The 21679-nt window shown below is 45.7% G+C and overlaps 1 protein-coding gene across 2 annotated transcripts; it reads right to left on the reverse strand.

Annotated features, from left to right (window-relative positions):
- Positions 1-485: 485 nt before the first annotated feature.
- nr1h4 (nuclear receptor subfamily 1, group H, member 4) lies at positions 486-19957 on the reverse strand. 2 transcript variants are annotated; one of them, XM_064319076.1, is made up of 10 exons: positions 19832-19957; positions 16089-16221; positions 12203-12568; positions 9858-9998; positions 6187-6329; positions 2828-2926; positions 2635-2734; positions 2356-2502; positions 1858-1971; positions 486-1518 (listed from the first exon to the last, which is right to left on the reverse strand). In XM_064319076.1, exons 2-10 carry the CDS (start codon positions 16180-16182, stop codon positions 1280-1282), a joined length of 1443 nt encoding a protein of 480 aa, XP_064175146.1. In that variant the 5' UTR covers positions 16183-16221; positions 19832-19957; the 3' UTR covers positions 486-1279. The 2 variants fall into 2 exon arrangements, with proteins under 2 accessions (XP_064175146.1, XP_064175147.1); XM_064319077.1 differs by lacking the exons at positions 16089-16221; positions 19832-19957 and adding an exon at positions 14953-15094.
- Positions 19958-21679: the final 1722 nt, after the last annotated feature.

The following is a 21679-nucleotide window of genomic DNA, read 5'->3' on the forward strand; positions in this document are numbered from 1 at the left end:
CACAAACAGGTTTTAAAGAAGGCGTTTGTATATAATCGAGCAGAGCTGGTGGATGGCGACCAGCAGGGGGCGATATGGTGCAGTGGAATTGAACAGGTATCCTACGGGAGGGAGTTTGTACATGCTGGTGGTAACTGAGGGTGGTGTGGCAGCACCGTACTAGATTTTCGGCATTTAGCAATCATGCAAAGTCCTTGTTATCTGAATTGGGAAAGAATGGTCGATGTCAAGACCAACAGACACCTTAGACCTTGAGATCATTTATATTTATACTCTCATTCTTATCCAGTTATACTGTTGGCTTAAGCCTTTCTTTGTAGAGACGTGCAGTCCGGGTGATTACACTGAAATTCCCTGCACAACTTAAGCTTCTCAGCTTCAAGAACCAGTCTGCCTTGGTGCACATTTGAATACTTGCATATTTCAATCCTAAAAGATCAGAGAAGCTCTGAGCGTAACAATATGAACAAATGAAAAGAAAAGTGTTTGATTAGAAATTTGTTTTATTTCTTCAAGTGAAAAATTTATCTCATTCCCCAACCCACTCCAAGGCCTGTGACAGGACACAGAAAGGACTTTTGCTCACATCAAATCTCCATCAGAACTACAGTTCCGTGCAGTAGCAAGAAGAAATCCAAACTTCTCACACTTCTGTCAAAATTAGACATTTTTTAAAATTATCAATTAGTCACCTCTAATCAATGGAGAAAGCTTCCAGGGAAGGAAGGTTGTAGGTCATGGCACGGTGATGAGAGTTGATCCTTTAGCTTTCTTCCCTGACTGATGCTCTGAAATACACCGTTGAATCAACTGTGTATAATTGTAGTTCTAACCATTCCCCTTCCCCTTGAACGACTACAAGACTCTCCCAGAAAGCACCGCAGGGCATCTCTGAATGACACACGCTGCTTTGGTAAGTATTTCGAGCCTACATATGAGACTTCATTTCAGACAAAATATGTTCACTTCTCAGCTAGTCAACCGGATCCTTGAAGGGTAGAATCATCAAGTGGCTTTTGATAATTAACTCTCTCTCTCTGTCCTCTCCCAGAAGCGTAAAGGTCTTTCCTTAGCGTCTAGTTTTTTGTCATCGATCGTCAGGGCAAGAGACCACAAGACAGATGGAACGTCAGTGAGTCTGGCGGCTAAACCTGGGAGAGGCCTTCGCCAAGCTCCGCACTTTGTTTCACAATTGGTCAGTCAAAAGAGCACAAGATCTTTTTTTTCAGGATGGGGGGGGGCCGAGGCGTTTTTAGAAAACGGGAGGGGGTGGGGACCTTCACTGCACGTCCCAGATCTCGCAGAGCAGGGGGGTGAACTTGTGGTCGCTGGTGCGCCAGGAGAGCAGCATCTCGGCGTGGTGGTGGTTGAGCGTGCGCAGCTCGGTCAGCCGGCCCAGGAGGCGGGCGAAGTGCTGCGGCTCGCGCGGGTGCCGCAGCCTGCAGAACTTCCTCAGGACCTCCAGCACCGCCTCCTGCAGCCGCTCCACCGCCGCCTGGTCCCGCACGTACGCCCGATCTGCACGGGGGGGGGGAGAGACACACGTTTAGGGTTTAGGCCCTAATCACTGGGACGAATTCCAGTGGTCCTGCAAACGACTGGATCTCATGAACACCACAACCACAGAACTTCTCTGTGTTACTACCAGCCTCTGAGGGGGAGGCAGGACTTCATTGTTCTGCTCTGCTGTGTTGTAATTCTCTACTGTGATTTCCAATACAGGCTCCCTTGAGACTGAATCGGGCAGTAGGAGCCCTGGTTATGACCCAGTCATGCAGAAGATGGTGTGAAATCCCGAAACAGACCGGTCCTGGTGCCGCGTACACCTGTTTATTTAAGAGAAAGGGGTGGGGCTACCTGGTGACAGGATAGTGATGGCGGTCAGCAAGGCATGCTCCTCTTGCATCATCTGCAGCTCTCCAATGCTCTTGTAGAAATTAAACATGGGAGTGATGTACTCCTCCGATATTCCTGAAACACAAACGCAGTACCCAGATTTTCAATGCAACACAGTCACAGAATCAATGATCGATCAGCCATTTGCCCATCCTTCTGACACATTCACTCCCTAGTGCTCAGCCTTAATAACCGTTAATGTACAGCTGCTCCTTCAGGTCAGGTGCCTCAAAATCCCAGAAAAACTTGTTTTAATTTCATCCTCTTTACAGAATCCAGGTCTCAGGCCAAATTCAAATGAACTTTTAAAAATTAAATATAGCTCAAAGTTATTTGTAGCTCAGGGGGTTTTGCCTGAACTGAATCTCTAATGATTTCGTATAGAAACTGATGCATAGCTCAAGCGAATGCGGTTGAGTATAGGAATATTAATCATCTCTGCGGCAGTATTGACCGTACCGCTCTTCCGTATTCTGTCTTCCAAAACGTCCGTGTGCCCATGGGGCCGCTTCCTGGTGAACACCTGTGCCGATCGTAGGAACATGGCTTCCACCGCCGAGCCTTTCAGCAGCGCTATCTGGTCCTCGTGGTCCAAGGCCTGGAATCCTACACGCAGTTGGTGGTAGATAAGCCAGTTAATTAGTTAGCTAGAAAGCTAGCTAGAAACATGTATGCTATTCCCCCCCCCTTCACAGCTTCCGCACTCGATTTGGGAGAGCATGCCGTGCTAGGACATGCCTGGAATGTTCTTGGTGAACTCCACCAGAACCTGCACGTGGCTGGTGGCCATCTCCGTCAGTAAGAGGAAATTTTCTTCTTCGCTGAACTTCTCTTGAAGCTGGAAAAAAAAAAAAAAAACAAGGTAAAAATCGCATTTTCTCCAATCACCGCAGCTGGGATTTCATACCGTGACATACAGAAGACAACTCACAAGTTGTTTGGCCATGTCTTGGGGAATGCGATGCTTGTTGTAAGCTTCTAAAATGTAGTTCAAGAGGGTGAGCTGGTCTTGACTGAATTCAACTTTTTCCTGAAACAAAAGAAACAATTTATGAAACCAGAGGCTAAACATATGTCTCGTGAAAATTTTCAACCTTGTCATTTATTATTATGATTATGATGATGATGATGATTATTATTATTATTATCAATCCATCCATCTATACCCGCTTATTTCTGGGCAGGGTCGCAGGGGGTGCTGGAGCCTATCCCAGCATGCATTGGGCGAGAGGCAGGAATACACCCTGGATCAGTCGCCAATCTATCGCAGGGCACACATACCATTCACGAACACTTTCAATTCAATGCACTCATACCTAAGGGTAATTTAGAGTCTCGGAGGACCCGAAGGAAACCCACGCGGACACGGACACAGCAGACTCCACACAGAAAGGCCCAGGTCGGGAGCCTTCTTGCTGTGAGGCAACAGCACTACCCACCGCACCACAGCGCCGCCCCAGTGTATTGTAATAATAATGCAATGCTAGTATGAAGAGGTCTGTTTTTAGATGTTTCTTAAAAATGGAGAGAATTGGCGCATTATGGACAGGGGAAGGAGTGAGCTCCCGAGTTTGGGAGCTGTACAGGAGAAAGCCTGCACACCATGGTAAATGGACTGCATTTATATAGCGCTTTTATCCAAAGCGCTTTACAATTGATGCCTCTCATTTGCCAGAGCAGTTAGAGGTTAGGGGTTAGGTGTCTTGCTCAAGGACACTTCGACATGCCCAGTGCGGGGTTTGAACCGGCAACCCTCCGACTGCCAGACAATCGGTCTTACCTCCTGAGCTATATCGCCCCTATATCACCAAGAGTGGAATGGGGGGTGGGTGAGGGGGAGTTGTTAAAAAGCTGAACCATGGAGGGTTAGCAGAAGGGTTTCAAATTATATCCGCTATTTTACTGGCAGCCAACGCAGTGTGTACAGAATTGGAGAGATGTGATCGTATGATTTCGCGTGGCTCGGAATCCTTGCTGCTGCATTTTGGATTCATTGGAGTTTGCTGATCGATCTGACTGGGATGCCAGTGAGAACGGAGTTTTGGTAACCCAGCTGGGAAGGACGGAAGTAATGGATCGGAGTACTGGAGTAAAAGAGAAGGCTGAGTTTTGATGTCATGGAAATGGAAGGAGGAAGATCTGGTGACGTTAGCACCCAATGTAGCGCAGTTCCCCCCCAGTTTGGAATGGCCAATAGTCTGTCAGAGTTGAGGAGCATTTAAACTAGTAGTTCCATTATATTTCGCAGCACTTTGCTGTTTGTTCAACTGCATTCAAATTTGGAACTACCAACTTCTTTTGGGCCTACAATATTTTTTCCAAACCTTTTATATTAAACACCACCTTTTCCCCCTAATCCTGATTGGTGACAAGCACTCTGCCCCGCTATAATTGGCAATGGCAAACTGCCAGTTGCCACACATTTCTGCTTCTCCCCATTTGCAAAAAGAAGGTGCATCATGTCTGGGGGAACACGATGATAAGAATTTTTTACAAAGTAGTCTGAACCACAATTTTTGAGTAATTATAGGATCACAAGTTACATCTCTCTAGGGTATCGACTTGCAGTTCCATTGCTTTCAGTGTAAAGTAATTGGTAGTTTGTACAGCTGTGGTTCCAGAGTAGGTTCCCCAACACTGTCATTGCCATGCTATGTACTTTGCTGCCGATTCAGGAGAGTACAGACACCCAAAGTTCTCCTCTGTTAAAATGAGGAGCTTAGATGGCCTGCTTTCATCCATTATGCATTATTGTGTCCTTTTGTTTGAACACATTTGTTAATGACCTTTATGAGGTGAGTTTTGAAGGTGACAGAAAGGGAGGAGGTACCTTTTTGAGGTGAGTGGTGGAGATGACAGAAAGGGAGGTACCTTTTGAGGTGATTGGTGGAGATGACAGAAAGGGAGGTACCTTTGTGAGGTGATTGGTGGAGGTGACAGAAAGGGAGGAGGTACCTTTGTAGGGTGATTGGTGGAGGTGACAGAAAGGGAGGAGGTACCTTTGTGAGGTGAGAGGTGGAGGTGACAGAAAGGGAGGAGGTACCTTTGTGAGGTGATTGGTGGAGGTGACAGAAAGGGAGGAGGTACCTTTGTGAGGTGATTGGTGGAGGTGACAGAAAGGGAGGTACCTTTGTGTGGTGAGTGGTGGAGGTGACAGAAAGGGAGGTACCTTTTTGAGGTGAGAGGTGGAGGTGACAGAAAGGGAGGTACCTTTGTGAGGTGAGTGGTGGAGGTGACAGAAAGGGAGGTACCTTTGTGAGGTGAGTGGTGGAGATGACAGAAAGGGAGGTACCTTTTTGAGGTGAGAGGTGGAGGTGACAGAAAGGGAGATACCTTTGTGAGGTGAGTGGTGGAGATGACAGAAAGGGAGGTACCTTTATGAGGTGATTGGTGGAGGTGACAGAAAGGGAGGAGGTACCTTTGTGAGGTGAGTGGTGGAGATGACAGAAAGGGAGGTACCTTTATGAGGTGATTGGTGGAGGTGACAGAAAGGGAGGTACCTTTATGAGGTGATTGGTGGAGGTGACAGAAAGGGAGGTACCTTTGTGAGGTGAGTGGTGGAGATGACAGAAAGGGAGGTACCTTTGTGAGGTGATTGGTGGAGGTGACAGAAAGGGAGGAGGTACCTTTGTGAGGTGATTGGTGGAGGTGACATAAAGGGAGGTACCTTTGTGTGGTGAGTGGTGGAGGTGACAGAAAGGGAGGAGGTACCTTTTTGAGGTGAGTGGTGGAGATGACAGAAAGGGAGGTACCTTTTGAGGTGATTGGTGGAGGTGACAGAAAGGGAGGTACCTTTGTGAGGTGAGTGGTGGAGGTGACAGAAAGGGAGGAGGTACCTTTGTGAGGTGATTGGTGGAGGTGACAGAAAGGGAGGCGGTACCTTTGTGAGGTGATTGGTGGAGGTGACAGAAAGGGAGGTACCTTTGTGAGGTGAGAGGTGGAGGTGACAGAAAGGGAGGTACCTTTGTGTGGTGATTGGTAGAGGTGACAGAAAGGGAGGTACCTTTGTGAGGTGATTGGTGGAGGTGACAGAAAGGGAGGAGGTACCTTTGTGAGGTGATTGGTAGAGGTGACAGAAAGGGAGGTACCTTGGTGGAGGTGACAGAAAGGGAGGAGGTACCTTTGTGAGGTGATTGGTGGAGGTGACAGAAAGGGAGGTACCTTTATGAGGTGAGAGGTGGAGGTGACAGAAAGGGAGGAGGTACCTTTGTGAGGTGATTGGTGGAGGTGACAGAAAGGGAGGTACTTTTGTGAGGTGAGTGGTGGAGGTGACAGAAAGGGAGGAGGTACCTTTGTGAGGTGAGTGGTGGAGGTGACCTGTTTAGCATCTCCTCCATCAGCCCCTTCTGCTTCCTCATCCACGGACTCTTCTGGAAATGCTTTGGTGTTCTTCCGAAGCCGCTTGGACTTGCACTGGATCTCCGTCAACAGACCTGCAGGTACGACTTTCACTTATGAGCCAAGGTGTGTGTTGAAGAAAATTCTAGAACAATTCATCCCACACTGTGAGTTGGAACACCACATCATACCAAAACACTGAAAAACAACATTCATAATTGAAAACAGCTTTCAGATTATATCCCACAAATTTTAATAATTTGTGATAAATTCACAGATTTAGACTACACATGCTGTAAATCTGTACTTGCAGTCAACCAAATTTCACTGAAATTGGGCCAGCAATTTAAAGCATATTTATGCTTTACAAAAAACAAAGGTGGAAAACCTAGCACTATAGACTTAACAGTCACACGAATGCCTGTGAGGAGAGGGAGCCAGTGACACTGGTTGCGTCTCAGGTGAAAGCAGAATTGTCTGAATGAAGTCGCCTTAGCAGGCATCATTTTATGCTAACTTCCGAATGAGACGTGCCTCCTTGCCTTCCTGCCCTGATGTACTGCTTTTCAACGCTGCATTTTTGTCATTTGAAACGCAGCCATTGATTTTATGTCCCTCAGTCAAAAGAGACAATTAAGCTAGAGCGTTATGATCAGTAAAAACGATGCAGTTTCAACTTTGAGTGCTAAATGACTCACTACAGCAAGTTTGAAATCTCGCGAAAGTCATCTCAGTCATTTAAAGTGAATTTTTGAATACTCTAATGTCTGGAAGTCTGCAACACCAGTTTGTGTTTTAATGAGCTGCAGCACTGGAGTCTTCATGTCGTTGTCAGCGGGAATACCGAGTTAGGCAATATTGCATCACCCCATTTCAGATTTACAAGCACTGTGGTGAAAAGCCACACCCACAGCACTGTCGCAGGATTCCGCTCCGCTCCTCTGGCAGAAGCTGAGCGAGCAGGCTCCTGTGGACTGGTCCCCGTGTACCACGGACATGCGCTACTGTCATCAAACACACAAGCCATTGGCCACCTGGAGCACTTCTCCTGTGAAACTGCCCAAGCTACCCAGACATGCCAACTTGTACACTTGCTGAAGAGAAGCAGCTGTGGGCTTGTTTTGTACGTGCCTGGGAAGGCTCTATTGATGCTGAATCCTCACTCACTTTGGTCATTATAGATCCCCAATCCTCACTCACTTTGGTCATTATTGATCCCCGACCTTTGCTCACTTTGGTCATTATAGATCCCAGGCCCAAGCTCACTTTGGTCATTATAGATCCCTGGCCTTTGCTCACTTTGGTCATTATAGATCCCTGGCCCAAGCTCACTTTGGTCATTATAGATCCCTGGCCTTTGCTCACTTTGGTCATAATAGATCCCTGGACTTTGCTCACTTTGGTCATTATAGATCCCTGGACTTTGCTAACTATGGTCATTATAGATCCTGAGATGTTAACTGCTGTGCCCTGGTCTACGTCACACAAAAACTGGCCCTCTGCATCTCCCACTTCTGACGCACAACCCCTTACATTCGCAGCCACAAACTTGGATTGACTGGGACCGTACAGAGAACTCGGTTCTCAGACCTGACCCAGCTGGGCAAATAAACAGGAGTGTTTACACCGGCAGCGCGAGGACGCTGGAGCATCGCCACACCAGGATGCGATCAGACAGTGACGCGGCGCCACGCCAGGGCGCAATCAGACAGTGACGCGGCGCCACGCCAGGGCGCGATCAGACGGTGACGCATCGCTAGCCAGGGCGCAATCAGACGGTGACGCGGCGGCCCAGCGGCGGGACGGCCTCCGCTCCCAGCGCCGGCTTTTCCCCGCTGCCTACCGCGCACCCTGTTACTCATTAACGCGCACACACGCGACACCACAGAGTAACCGGGGCCGTGAAGATCCACCTCTTCCCAGCGTTCCTGTATCGGTTTCTGCCCAGAATAATCGACATCATCATTTACACTTCGGGAAGGTCAACTCTACCCTACAGAGGTGCGAGCGTACCTGATAACTGCATTGGCACGGGTGTTACACCCATGTGACCTTGAGCTATCCTTCTGTTTGGCCAGTTGCGACGAACCTGTGAACCAGTGATGTGTCCGACGTGAAGGCCTCCACAGTGCAAAATACAGCACTGTGACGTGTCAGCTCTTCAGTGCCAGACTAGACGTGCGTAAACCAGCGGTGTGTGCACACGCAGACTGGCCCAGTTCCATGTGTATACAGGCAGACTGGCCCAGTCCCAGTCTGGCACCAGCGAGAGGGGACCATCGGAGCCCGTGACTGCCCTGTTTTAGTAACGCCACAGGTAACCAGGAAGTGAGATAGCCTTCTTCCTGTAGTCACGGCGGGGAACGAATGAGGTGACGGCAGGAGAAAAGCATCGCAGAAAAGAGAAGAGCTCTAGACCGCAAGCTTCCCAGCCCCCAGACCGGTAGACGTGAGCTGGTGCTCTGATGTTAGAAAGACTGCAGTAAAATCACAGACTGATGCTATTGTGACACAAGCTGTGGAAAATTTACACCTGGGAAACAGTTAATACTGAGTTGATGACTACCGCTTAAAGACTCTCCCCCTCCCCCCAAAAAAACAAACAAGAAAAAAAAAATCCACTACCACAATCCCAAGTCCCTAGTCTCCATAAACAATGCAATAATATATATAACATTGTTATATATATAACACAATAACATATAAACCACTCCGGGCTGTGTAGCGGTGTGAAGGTACATTCGGAATAGATGGTGTGATGCTATTCTGAGGCCCAATATTCCATTTGAATACCATTGAATGGACTCGCTTATTAATTTGGAATGTGCATAAATTTGCAAAGGCCACTCTCACCAGAAACATTCATCATGCTGTCTCTCCCTGCATATTTATGGAAAATTATTCAACACCCCGTTGACCAATTACAATTGAGTTTTCAACTATACACCTATTTTTATAGACTAACCAGCTGGCTGACTCACCAACTTAAATGTGAAAGTTTTGGCTCCTTTTCTTTGATGGCAAAACATTGTAAATTGTCTATAATATATGTGTTATTCTTAAACCTTAATTTACTCTTTGCTATAATTGCAACATTCTGATAGAATACTCACACTCTGCCAGCATTCTGATTGGATACTCACTCTCTGCCAGCATTCTGATTGGATACTCACACTCTACCAGCATTCTGATTGGATACTCACACTCTGCCAGCGTTCTGATTGGATAAACACACTCTGCCAGCATTCTGATTGGATACTCACCCTCTACCAGCATTCTGATTGAATACTCACACACTGCCAGCGTTCTGATTGGATACTCATACTCCGCCAGCGTTCTGATTGGATAAACACACTCTGCCAGCGTTCTGATTGGATACTCACACTCTGCTAGCGTTCTGACTGGATATTCACACTCTGCCAACGTTCTTATTGGATACTCACCCTCTACCAGCATTCTGATTGGATACTCACACTCTACCAGCATTCTGATTGGATACTCACACTCTGCCAGCGTTCTGATTGGATAAACACACTCTGCCAGCATTCTGATTGGATACTCACACTCTACCAGCGTTCTGATTGGATACTCACACTCTGCCAGCATTCTGATTGGATACTCACACTCTGCCAGCATGCCCATTTCCTTGCACTTCCTGAGCCTGCACTCCTGGCACTTCCTGCGCATGTACATGTCCATCTCACAGCCCCCGCCGCTCTTGCACTTGTACACGGCGTTCTTCGTGATGCTCCTCCTGAAAAAGCCTGAGAGGGGAGGAGCCAGCAGCAACATCTTTACGAAGGAAAGACTCATACGCGCTCCAACTGAGAAACACAGACATTTCCAGACCGGGTGCTAACTGTTATTAAATGGACTCACTTTATATTGAGGGATGATTATCTAATTGCTGAAGGTATTGAACCTAACTATTTGTGAGAAAAGAAGAGTTCAAAGACAAAGAAAATGGCAACAAGCCAAACTGGATTTGTGTTAAAATCTGTTTAAAGGAAAATTCATTATGAAATAAAATACTTCACTGTGACCAAAATGGACAACAGAGACACTTCCAGAACAGTGCAAGAAAACTGCAAGGAAATGTGCTCCACAAATAGTCTTGTTTATTTTTCACACATAGCTTAAGTTGCTGAGGCATTCTTTCCATTGTGTCATAGCAACCGCAGTACAATTAAGAAAACAAGGCAAAAAACCAAACGCACAAAAACATTGTTTTAAACATTTTATTAATTACATTTTATATTATTTAATATTTTTCCTAAAGTAAATAAACTGCGCTTGCTGAATTGATGTCCTAATAGTTGTGTACATATTTCATACTCACCGCCCAGGATGTACTCTCAGACAGAAGTGGGAAGCTTGCTGATATTTTAATTTGATCTTCGGCAGATCTTTGCTTCAAGGTCAGCTCACCGAAAAACCTCAAGTCATGTGACCGTGGACCCAGCCCTTTTCAGTTTTACGAGATCGTTATCTTCCCTCCTAACGCGCTGCACATATTGCTTTGTGACTGATTCATAGCCTTTGTTCCAGGTTTCTTCTCATTCCTTGTATTGTGCACACTTAAGTGCTATTTTTAATGGTTTATGAACTTGGCTTTTGCCCTACTCTACTGGTTGAACTATGACCTTTTGTATTTTAGGTCTGCCATCACCAACAACTAGTTCATTGTCATGATTCACTGTATACTGTATGTGATAAACCCAGGAATTTAAACTGTACTTAGATATATAAATATTTATATCGCCTTTTTGGAAGTAGTATGCTGAGGTTTGGATGGTACCTGTTTCTTTTTTATGCTGTAATGTAAGGTTTACTGGTCTGAATGACACTCGGATCCAGCAAATAAAGAAGAGAATAAAATAAATAGAAATGAAGTGAAGAAGATAACTGCTTCAAATATATTTTTACAGATGAAAATGTCTCAGAGAAACAATAACAGAAGAAAGGGCACAGATAAACGTTTTAAGAGTACTAAACTCCTTCTTTAACCACAGTAAGAATACTAAACTTCTTCTTTAACCACAATAAGAGTACTGCACTTCTTCTTTAACCGGAGTAAGAGTACTAAACTCCTTCTTTAACCACAGTAAGAATACTAAACTTCTTCTTTAACCGGAGTAAGAGTATTAAACTTCTTCTTTAACCAGAGTAAGAGTACTAAACTTCTTTAACCAGAGTAAGAGTACTAAACTCCTTCTTTAACCAGAGTAAGAGTACTAAACTTCTTCTTTAACCACAATAAGAGTACTACACTTCACAGTGTTTCCATAATTTGTGCCAGTGCTGTAGCTGCACGCTAGCAGATTCCCAGAGAAAGGGGCGAATGTCTGGCTACTGGGCAGCTCATTCGATTAAGGCCCAATACGTGGTGCATGGATAAGCCTCATACCCTGGATATCAGGACCGCAGCACTGCCGAATGTGGCTGTGTTAGCTTTATCGGGTGACGTGCAATTGCCGAATGTGTTGCACAGGGTATGGGATGGGTCGGTTAGGGTTTCTCTTTCACTGCTGTCTAATGACCCCGTCTGGTTGGCTACCTACGGACCGCCAGAGAAAGCTGCATAAGACAGGTCTTCCTCCGACTCCACTCTACACCAGCTTAGCTGCGGTCTGCGGTGTGAAAAGAAGCATCTGGCGCCAGCACGTGTTTAAGATGTCTGCACTTTCCCGAGACCTCAGTGGGATTCGCAGCACAGAATGCAGCTGCAGCTGCAGACGAAAGGCCATTCCGAATAGATGTGGTAATAGGAGTGGAGATGCTTAAACACATGTTTGGCCATCATTTGTGCAAAAATAAATGAAGTGTAATTTATTTAAATAATTAAATAAATAGACAAAGTATAAATAAAAAAATAAATACATAAATAAAATATAAACGTGAGATAAATAAACGAATAAAATGTAAATGAAAACGAAATAAATACATAAATAAGTAAATATCTGAGTACCTTTGCAGCCCTCGCAGGTCAGAGCGTTGTAGTGGTAGCCCGATGCCTTGTCTCCGCACACCACGCACAGCTCGTCCCCTTTCACCCTGCCGGGATGGGAGCCCTGCCTGGGCCTCTTGCTCACGGGTGCCGGGGCGGCCTGGACGTCCGTGTCGTAGCCGCCCTCTGTGGGTGCTTTTCTCAGTTCATACGGCCCAGGGGCGGAGTACCAGTCCTCGCTGCATGCTGGGTAATAGCTCTGACCGGAGAGGAAGGCCGGAGGGGCCATGGGTGCCTCCATGGGGGAGTACTGCATTGTGGGATAGCTGGCGAAGGGCAGGTCCTCCTGGTCCTGCAGCAGTGGGCTACTCTGATCAGCCAGCAAATCTGTCACAGACAGAAAGATAATAAATGAGGGAGGGGGGGGGTGGACAGAATGGCCTTGGCAAGAGTCCAGACAAGCGCTGGGGAAGGGCTCAGGAAGTGGGGGAAACAGCCTGCTTGTGTGTGAAAGCGAGCCTATCCGTGCTACTTCCTCTCTCTCTCTCGTGTGTTTCTGTGGAATTACATGCATAATACTCAAGTCCTCGCTCCATAAAATTATTTTTGAAAATCAGAGACAGGTCAAGAATGGCTATCTGTGTCTTTTGGCAACAATCAGCCAACAAGTTAACGTAACTGATTTAACAGCAAAGTTACACTGGTTTGAATTACAATAGCTTTCATCATTCTGCATATAATCTTTCCTATGGTTGATATGGGTGTTTGATAATTTTTTTCATGAAATAAATGAAGTAATAATTTTAAATGTCTTTACTCAGGTTCCCCTTGTCTAATATTGCAGGTTGTCAAAAGATCTGATCCCATCCAGTGAGACAAATATGCAACAACAGAGGCACTGTAACCACTGCTCTAAGGATGCCTTCACCATCAGGTCAGGTTCAGGTTCTGGTTCAGGTTCAGGTTCAGGTTCAGGTTACTTCATTTGTACCCGTAGGTAAATTTGGTTTGCAGTAGACGAGGCATCCATCTTGACACACAATTTAGAAACAGCACAGACAGTAGACAATCATAATAAAAGTACTCAAGGTTCCAATCATCACTACATCCACTGAAACTAAAAGATTAAATAAATAAATAAATAGATAAATAAGATACAAACTCTCACTGCCTGTCGCTGCGTGCGCATGCATCCTCTCCTGTGATGACAGTAGCCTCAGGAGTACCTTACTGTATTCTGGATTACAGAAAAGGGTGATTGCTGTAATATTTCATCAGCTATAAAGAACTTGCACAAAAACCTGTTGTAAACCTGCAGCAACATGCTCCATTCAGCACCAACAGCAAAGTGCTATTATAATAATTCAGTAAAATTGCTGTTAAAATTAGCATAAGTGGATCACACTGAATTTAGTTACTGAAGATATATTATATTGATAATAGTTTTTATTATAATGTGTGTTATTATGACAAACGCTGCAGTTATTTTTGTACATGGCTGTTTAATGTGATTCATTCAGAGTAACTGACATCTAGTGTTCCATGTTCCAAGGGGAACTCCAGCTCGAAATCCTTATTTAATGTGTTGGTCCCCACCTTACGGCTAATTTCATCCAGCTCAGCTTTCATGTGTGAAAAATTATATTTTGACCCAAAATAAATAAATAAATAAAATTTTCAACACTTTATGCCTCACATTTCCCCAAATTACAAATTGGATTCATAAAATTTAGCGAAGCCTGGAGTTGAGGTGAAATAAAATAGGTCACTTTTTAACAAAGTCCTGAACATCGTAATTCTGACTTATACACAGAAAACAACAAACACCATTTCCCAGCGTACTCCAAGTCAGAAGACACCCCTGTTCTGTTCACCTACAGATATGACAAGGATGAGCTATGTCAAATTGTCTTTTGCAGATGCAGATCAAAGACTTGGTTTGACACCTGAAATACAGGTTATACCAATTACTCAGAAAGATACCTTGCCAAATTAAGGTGTTTGGATGTAATTCCTTTTAACGTGCATATATTCAAATATAGGCATCATCAATAACTATTACCAATGAAAATCATGGTAAAACAGTCTCACCCATTTATGTAATTCCTTATGCAATCAGAGTAAAAGAAAGAGCGCATGGTCTTTGTCACTTTCATTTACCATCCATTCTTTCTGTGGTTCGAGCACATTTCCCTGCACCCATAAAGTGGTCCTGACCGAAGAGCCTTTGATCAAATTGTGTTCAAGAGAGAACAAAGTGAGCGTGGGCAATTTAGTCTGTAGCAGAAGCTGTCAATCTGAGAAAGGCCACTCGCTCAACCTTGAATGAAAGTGTCTACTCAACATTCCTGTCAAATAAAGTCTAATAATTAACCACGGGTTCCTGCCAGCTACGCCACGACAAAGAACACATTTCGAATCGAAGATTTTCCTTCAAACCTCAAGGATCATAAACCGCATGCCATTGCGCTATTATCTCAAACGGGGACAAGAACAGAACCGACCGGTTTCAGGCGAAGGTTCTGAAGCGAGCATCCGAAGAGCCACCCACCGGCCGAAAGCTGCGACCAGCTTTTTTTTTTTGAAGCTTGAAGGCGTGAAGCTGCGTGAAGAGGTGCTCACAGGCGTTCCTCACCGACAACGCGAAGCAAAATGAAACCCGTCTGAAATATAAAGCTCCCCTCCGGACAGTCTTGAGTTTCAGCGGTGACGGCTGACCGAAACCTCGGCAGACACGAAGCAGAGATGAGGCAAACCCAAACGTGACTGACCTCCCGACGGGCGCTCCTGTACCACGGTCATCTCAGCCCCCCCCCGCTCGCCGGTAGATCACTCACTCCATCTGGAGCTCCTTTAAGCCGCCGAGCTCTCCATTGCACATTCTCTTCGCTAACGTGGAGGAAGCTCACCTGTTACCTGGCTTACCTACTGACTTTCTCTGGAGCGCCTCGGCACCAAACCCAGCTGAGCCAAGAAGACCAAAGGTTGCTTCAATTACTTATTAACTTATATATTGCCACTTTCTTTGCTACTGGTGGCGCTTCGTATACGAACGGTTTCTGCGCTATCAATGGTGGTTTGCATATGATCAGTTTCTGTACTGCTGATGGTGCTTGTATATGATCGGTTTCTGTACTACTTGATAGTCCCAGGACTGGTGGTTTCTACACCACGGTGGGTACTATCCGCTCTGGGGGGACATGGAGGCCCAATGCACAAGATCTTTCATGTTAGCCTATCTACCCTTTTGGCCACTATCTGTATATGGTATCAGTAAACAATAAAGATTACGATGTAAAAATGACCACAGGAAGGAAAAGAACATGCTAATGATGTTAAAATCTGTCTCTTTTTAACGCATCAGACTCAGTCACTGCATGGAGCTCCATCATAGGGACTCCTGCCCCATCAGACTCAGTCACTGCATGGAGCTCCATCATAGGGACTCCTGCCCATCAGCCTCAGTCACTGCATGGAGCTCCATCATAGGGACTCCTGCCCCATCAGACTCAGTCACTGCATGGAGCTCCATCATAGGGACTCCTGCCCATCAGCCTCAGTCACTGCATGGAGCTCCATCAAAGGGACTCCTGCTCTACCAGACTCAGTCACTGCATGGAGCTCCATCATAGGGACTCCTGCCCCATCGGACTCAGTCACTGTTGATAATGAAGGCTTGTGTGGAAGTGTTTGATAATGAAGGCTTGTGAGGAAGTGTTTGATAATGAACGCTTGTGTGGAAGTGTTTTTGATAATGTAGGCCTGTGAGGAAGTGTTGATAATGAAGGCCTGCGTGTGGAAGTGTTTGATAATGAAGGCCTGTGAGGAAGTGTTTGATAATGAAGGCTTGTGTGGAAGTGTTTGATAATGAAGGCCTATTCACCCGCCCGCCCCCACAGAACCTTACCAAAGTACGAGCTCTCGGACAAAGGGAAGCCATCGCTGTCGGGGATCTGCAGCTGTCCCGCCACGCCCACGTCGGGAACGATCCACTCGTTCATTCAGTCTCCTCCAATCAGGAACAGCGCAGAGGAAGAGACCTGCAGGCAAGGGCCGAGAACATGTCTTACAATCCAAACCCACCGCATGCCACAAACATATATTCCCATATACTCAAATATACTGTAACAACATTTAATAACACACTTAAATTTGAACATGTGTCATATATTCCTCATTGTGCTACTATATGTCAATATAAATGTATGACATTGAGACTAAAATAGTAATAGTTGGTATATTATGCCAAATATTTCCACTTATTGTTTAATACATTTCTCAGTACAAATGTACATTTCAAGTGACATTTTCTTTTGTAAGTAAGCCAGTGCTCTCTCTCTCTTTCTCTCTCTCTCTCTCCAGCTTACAGCCTGTGTGTGCTATATTTCTTTCTTTTGAGTGATGAAAGTCCTTAATGCACGAGCCTGCTCTCTTTGTGTGTGCAAGTATTCTTCATCCCAACAAACTCATGTGAAATTGTAAACGCGCCCACACTGCCCCAATAACAGAACGGTTCATCTGAAAGATGAAAGTAATGGAAAGACAACCCAGAGAACTGTCAGACATTTTCCTCCAAAGCATCTTTGGCACTCTTCAGTGTAGTACGGAGTGTAGCACAGTGGGTAAGGAACTGGGCTTGTAACCAAAAGGTCGCAGGTTCGATTCCCGGGTAAGGACACTGCCGTTATACCCTTGAGCAAGGTATTTAACCGGAATTGCTTCAGTGTATATCCAGCTGTATAAATGGATACAATATAAAATGCTATGTAAAAGTTGTGTAAGTCGCTCTGGATAAGAGCGTCTGCTAAATGCCTGTAATGTAATGTAATGTAGTACAATGGGCAAGGAGCAGGACTTGTAACCGTAAGGTCACAGGTTCAATTCCTGGGTAGGACACTGCTGTTGTACCCTTGAGCTTAACCTGCATGCTTCAATATGTCCTGCTGTATAAACGGATACAATAAATTCTATGTAAAATGTTGTATAAGTCACTTAGCACCCACCAAATGCCTGTGATGTAATGCAGATGTACTTTATAAAGCATACAGGTTAATGTCACAGGACTCTTTGGGAGAAGGAATGGAGAGAAGAAGCGCAATCTCATAATGAGTTCTTTAGATTATGAGAAATAATGTTGTTTTAAGATGCTCTCTCAAGATAAATTAATGAGATTTCTCTCCATATTTTGACTTTCCCTCATAATTATAATTCATTAAATTAAGTCAATATCATAATCTAATATATCATAATTATTTAAAAACTACAAGAAATGTCATTACGACATAGGGTGTTCAGTCTGGAGGAAAATTCCTTCATTACCCCTAATTTATAGGACTAATTAATAAAAATACTTAATTTATATTGAAGATACAAAATGTGGCACTGGATGACCATATTTATTGTATCAGAGGTAGTTCCTCAACCCCGGAAATTTTGTAATGTACTACAATAGTTATACGCAGGTAACACACAGCTAAAGCATTAGTTTGTTTTGTGTTGGTTTTAGTTTTTAACAGTTTAACTTATGGGAGCTGGGTGGGTTGCCAGGTTAAGGCACTGGGTGCATATTATGGTCTGGGCTCGCAGTGTCAGTGCCTGGCTGGCTAAAAGCTGTTAGATCTACTTCCAGAACACACCTGTTTCTCAGACATGGGGGGCAGTCAGTGGTCAGTCAGCGGAAAATGCAACTACACCCTCTGGTTCCCCCAGCCTCTGTTCAGCCCAGGTCCGTTCTCTCCTGGCCCTGTGTGAATGCCCATCCCATGAAGTGGGGAACGTGACATGTGTATATCCACTCTGGGAGAACAGGTTCTGCTTTCTTTCGACTGGAGGGAATACGCACATCGCAAAGTCCCTGCTGTTCAATTGACTCTTAACAAAGTTAAATCAACTCTAACAGTGTTAAATAGACCACCAGGATTGAATCAACTTTAACAGCACTTATATCAGCCCATAGGTATATGTGAACAGGCCACAGTCATCAACAACATGTTTAGGGTTCAACAGCAGACTGTGGGGTCCAGGCTTATGAGATACCAGACCATGGGACCCATCCACACACTGGAGCAGCATCTTAACAGATACCAGACCATGGGGCCCAATCACACACTAGAACAGCATCTTAACAGATACCAGTCCATGGGGCCCATCCACACACTGGAACAGAGCTTTAACAGATATCAGACCATGGGGCCCATCCACACACCGGAACAGCATCTTAACAGATACCAGTCCATGGGGCCCATCCACGCACTGGAACAGAGCCTTAACAGATATCAGACCATGGAGCCCATCCACACACTGGAGCAGAGCCTTAACAGATACCAGACTGTGGGGCCTATCCACACACTGGAACAGAGCCTTAACAGATACCAGACCATGGGACCCATTCTCACACTGGAACAGAGCCTTAACAGATACCAGTCCATGGGGCCCATCCACACATTGGAATGGTGCTTTAGCAGGATGAGCCACCCAGCAGCCCCTCCACTGCATTAACCCTTTAAATTGCTGGTTCTCAACAAGTGACATGCTAAGTTGACATCCCTCAAGAGTTAACCCCAGTGGTAATTTCTTGGTGATTCAATCAATCTTGAGAAGCCTTTGGTCCTGTCAGCCACTTTGATTGGCTGAGCAGGTCAGATTTTTTATTGAATATGCTCTAGATTTGTCCTACTTAATTTTGGAAATGTAGGTGGTGCAGGGAGCCAAAGTCAGTTTCATTGCCTCCCTGAAAAACCATTTGGTATTAATAGACAGTCAAAATAAGAGATCTGTTCGTTGTGGCAAACTCTACACCCCTAAGTGAAACTTAGGGAATGAAGAAATATAGTTTATGTGGTTTCAACTGCATTTTTAGGACCGATCATAATTCACGCACAAAACCCACGGAGAGCATTCAATAGACACAGGCTGCTATAATTTTACATCCGAGAGATGTAATGTGAAACATAATGAACAATTGCAGTGTATTAACTTCATCTCACACATCTCACAGCGTGATAAGGAAGGAATGCGGTCGTAATGGCTAAGACTGCAGTCGAGCGCTGAGGCAGACTGTGGCACGGTGGTTAGACAGCTGGACTCTGGACCCGGGGGCTGAGAATCACACTCATAGGCAAGATACTGTAGCACCGTCCCACGGTCAGGCAGCAAACAGTCCTTCCGTGATAAGAGCCCCGTTCTTCCCTACCACTCGTCAGGCATCACAATAAAACAAATATGATCGCGCAGCAGGGCTTCGCATCCGTCGGCGACCCCAGGCCGCGACAAGGGCTTCACCTGGCCAATTCACCGAGCTGAAAAGTGCCGTGCATTTATAGTCAGAGGCCTGCAAGGGACCTCTGAAAATCCGCACTCAAAAATCAAAACTCAGGAATCGAATCGCTGAGTCGAACCATTGGAAAGACCCTGCCGTGGGCTAAAATTCACTAAAGAGCAACCTGACGCAAAATATGAGATGACCTCCCGAATAGACGTAGAACCACGAACCCACAAAATGGCGGCGGCTTGTGCAAGAGGAGCGAATGAACGAAGAGGCGAGAGCCCTGCATTACACACGAAACACGCGCAAGCAGAGTCCTGATTCACTCACACGCGTTTGAGGTAGCCCTCAAACGTGAGCACGGGCGGTCAGATCTGTCCCGCTACCTGTTCTTGCAGCGCTCCCCTGCTCCCCCCGCTCCTCGGGTGAAGCTGGAAGTTCGTCCGCCGTTCGTCTGCCGCTTCGTCTGCCGCTTCGTCTGCCGTTTCGTCCGCTGTTTCGTCCGCTCTCCGCTCCGCTGCGTCCCGCGGCCGCCGCTCAGCCCCCGGAGTCCCGGCTCGTTTCGGGCAGGGCTGCCGCCGGAGCTTCTGGGTTGAGGGGTTGGGGGGGGGGGGAGGGGGGGGTTGGGGGGTTGTGAGGGGATGTTACTGATTAAGCCGCCCCGTTCCTCTCCCCGGAGAGCACCAAGGCCGGACACAGCTCTCACATCCCAAATTGGGAAACTAACATCTACTCCCCGCACACCCCCGCCCACCCCTCTCGTCCTCCCAAACCCCCGAACTCTCCAGAGAGACCAGGAAAGTCTCCGAGCAAGCAAAGGCGTGAGATCCCGTTCACATCTCCCCTCCGTAAATCGCTGGCCTGTCAGGGCAGGAACCGCTGCGGTTTGACGCGGAGCGAGGTAAGCAGACGCGATGGAGGACACCGTCCCAAGCTAAGAGATAAGAGGCAGAAGAAGAGGCCCGTTTTCAAATGTGGATTCGACCGTTATTTAAATTGAGACTTGATTCATCCTCAACAAGTGTTCCCCAAATAAGGCAGATGTTGGGGATATAGGGTTCACATGAACCATAAGTTAATAACATGTTACTCACAGTATTAGGAACAAGATGGAGTTGACTATATCACGGGTCGTGTACTCACACAAAACCCACCACAACTGTTACAATGATAACTCTTATAGTACAAAACAAACATGCACTGCATTTGTTTTGTCCATGGTAGAATGCTGAAGATTTCATGTGCTAGATGCTTCAGGTTTAGCTGTATATTGGTGGGTCAGATGTATACTGAACATGTCTAGTAAGACTGTGTTCCCAAAACGAAATGCCAAATCAGAAAAAATAAAATGGAAAACCGGTCACCATAACATGTGAATGCTCAAGTTTCAAATGAATTTTGTTATTTCAGTACAGTCATAATTTTAGTAAAATCTGCATAATTAGTAAAACATTCTAATATTTTTCAATATGTGTGAAGGCTCAAGAGGGAAGGTACTTATGGTCCCGAAACCTCCAGACCTCTAATGGTTTCTGCACATTTTTAATGTCACCACTGAGATTAATTATTTTAAGATAAATTTTAAAAGTTATTTAATTCACAAGGGCTGTTATTCCTGTTAAGGCTTTGTTCTAGTGCTTGGCCGGGCTCTGTGGCCTGGCATGGCCTCCAGACTGTGCCAGTGCCAACTGTGGAGCACTGTCCCACAGGGAGATGCATGATAGCACTGCCCAGGATTGGCTGGGTTTCAGGCTGAGAGCCTCTCGCTATGCCCCAGCGACCCCTGCTGTTCAGTCGGGTGCCCGCAAGCCGACCTGCGCATGAAGTGCCTTCCTCACACTCGTGTCTGTGCAAGCCGGACCTGAAGACTGCAGCGGGACCAGAAACAGTGACTGTGCACCTTGGAGGAGAGATTATTCTTGTCTGCAGAGCTCGATAGCAGAGCTTGAGACGGCGAGCGCTGACAAATACAATTCAAGATTTTCAAATTAGAGTGAAAATGAGAAAATTTGCACAGAAATTTTTGAATTTGTGAATTGAATTTTGCTTCATTCTCTGAACTGAACTGCGATGGAACTTGACACAACAACGCAGTTTGCTTTGAAAAACTACAACATTCAGGTCAAATTGAAAATGAAGCTGACGGAGATTGTACAGAAAACCTAACCTGCATTGGCACTCAGTGAGAAAACAGGGTACATCATATAAGGGGTACAAGACCCACTAACAAGCCC

The sequence above is a fragment of the Anguilla rostrata genome, chromosome 19 (genome assembly GCF_018555375.3).
Source record: "Anguilla rostrata isolate EN2019 chromosome 19, ASM1855537v3, whole genome shotgun sequence".
Taxonomy (NCBI): domain Eukaryota; kingdom Metazoa; phylum Chordata; class Actinopteri; order Anguilliformes; family Anguillidae; genus Anguilla; species Anguilla rostrata.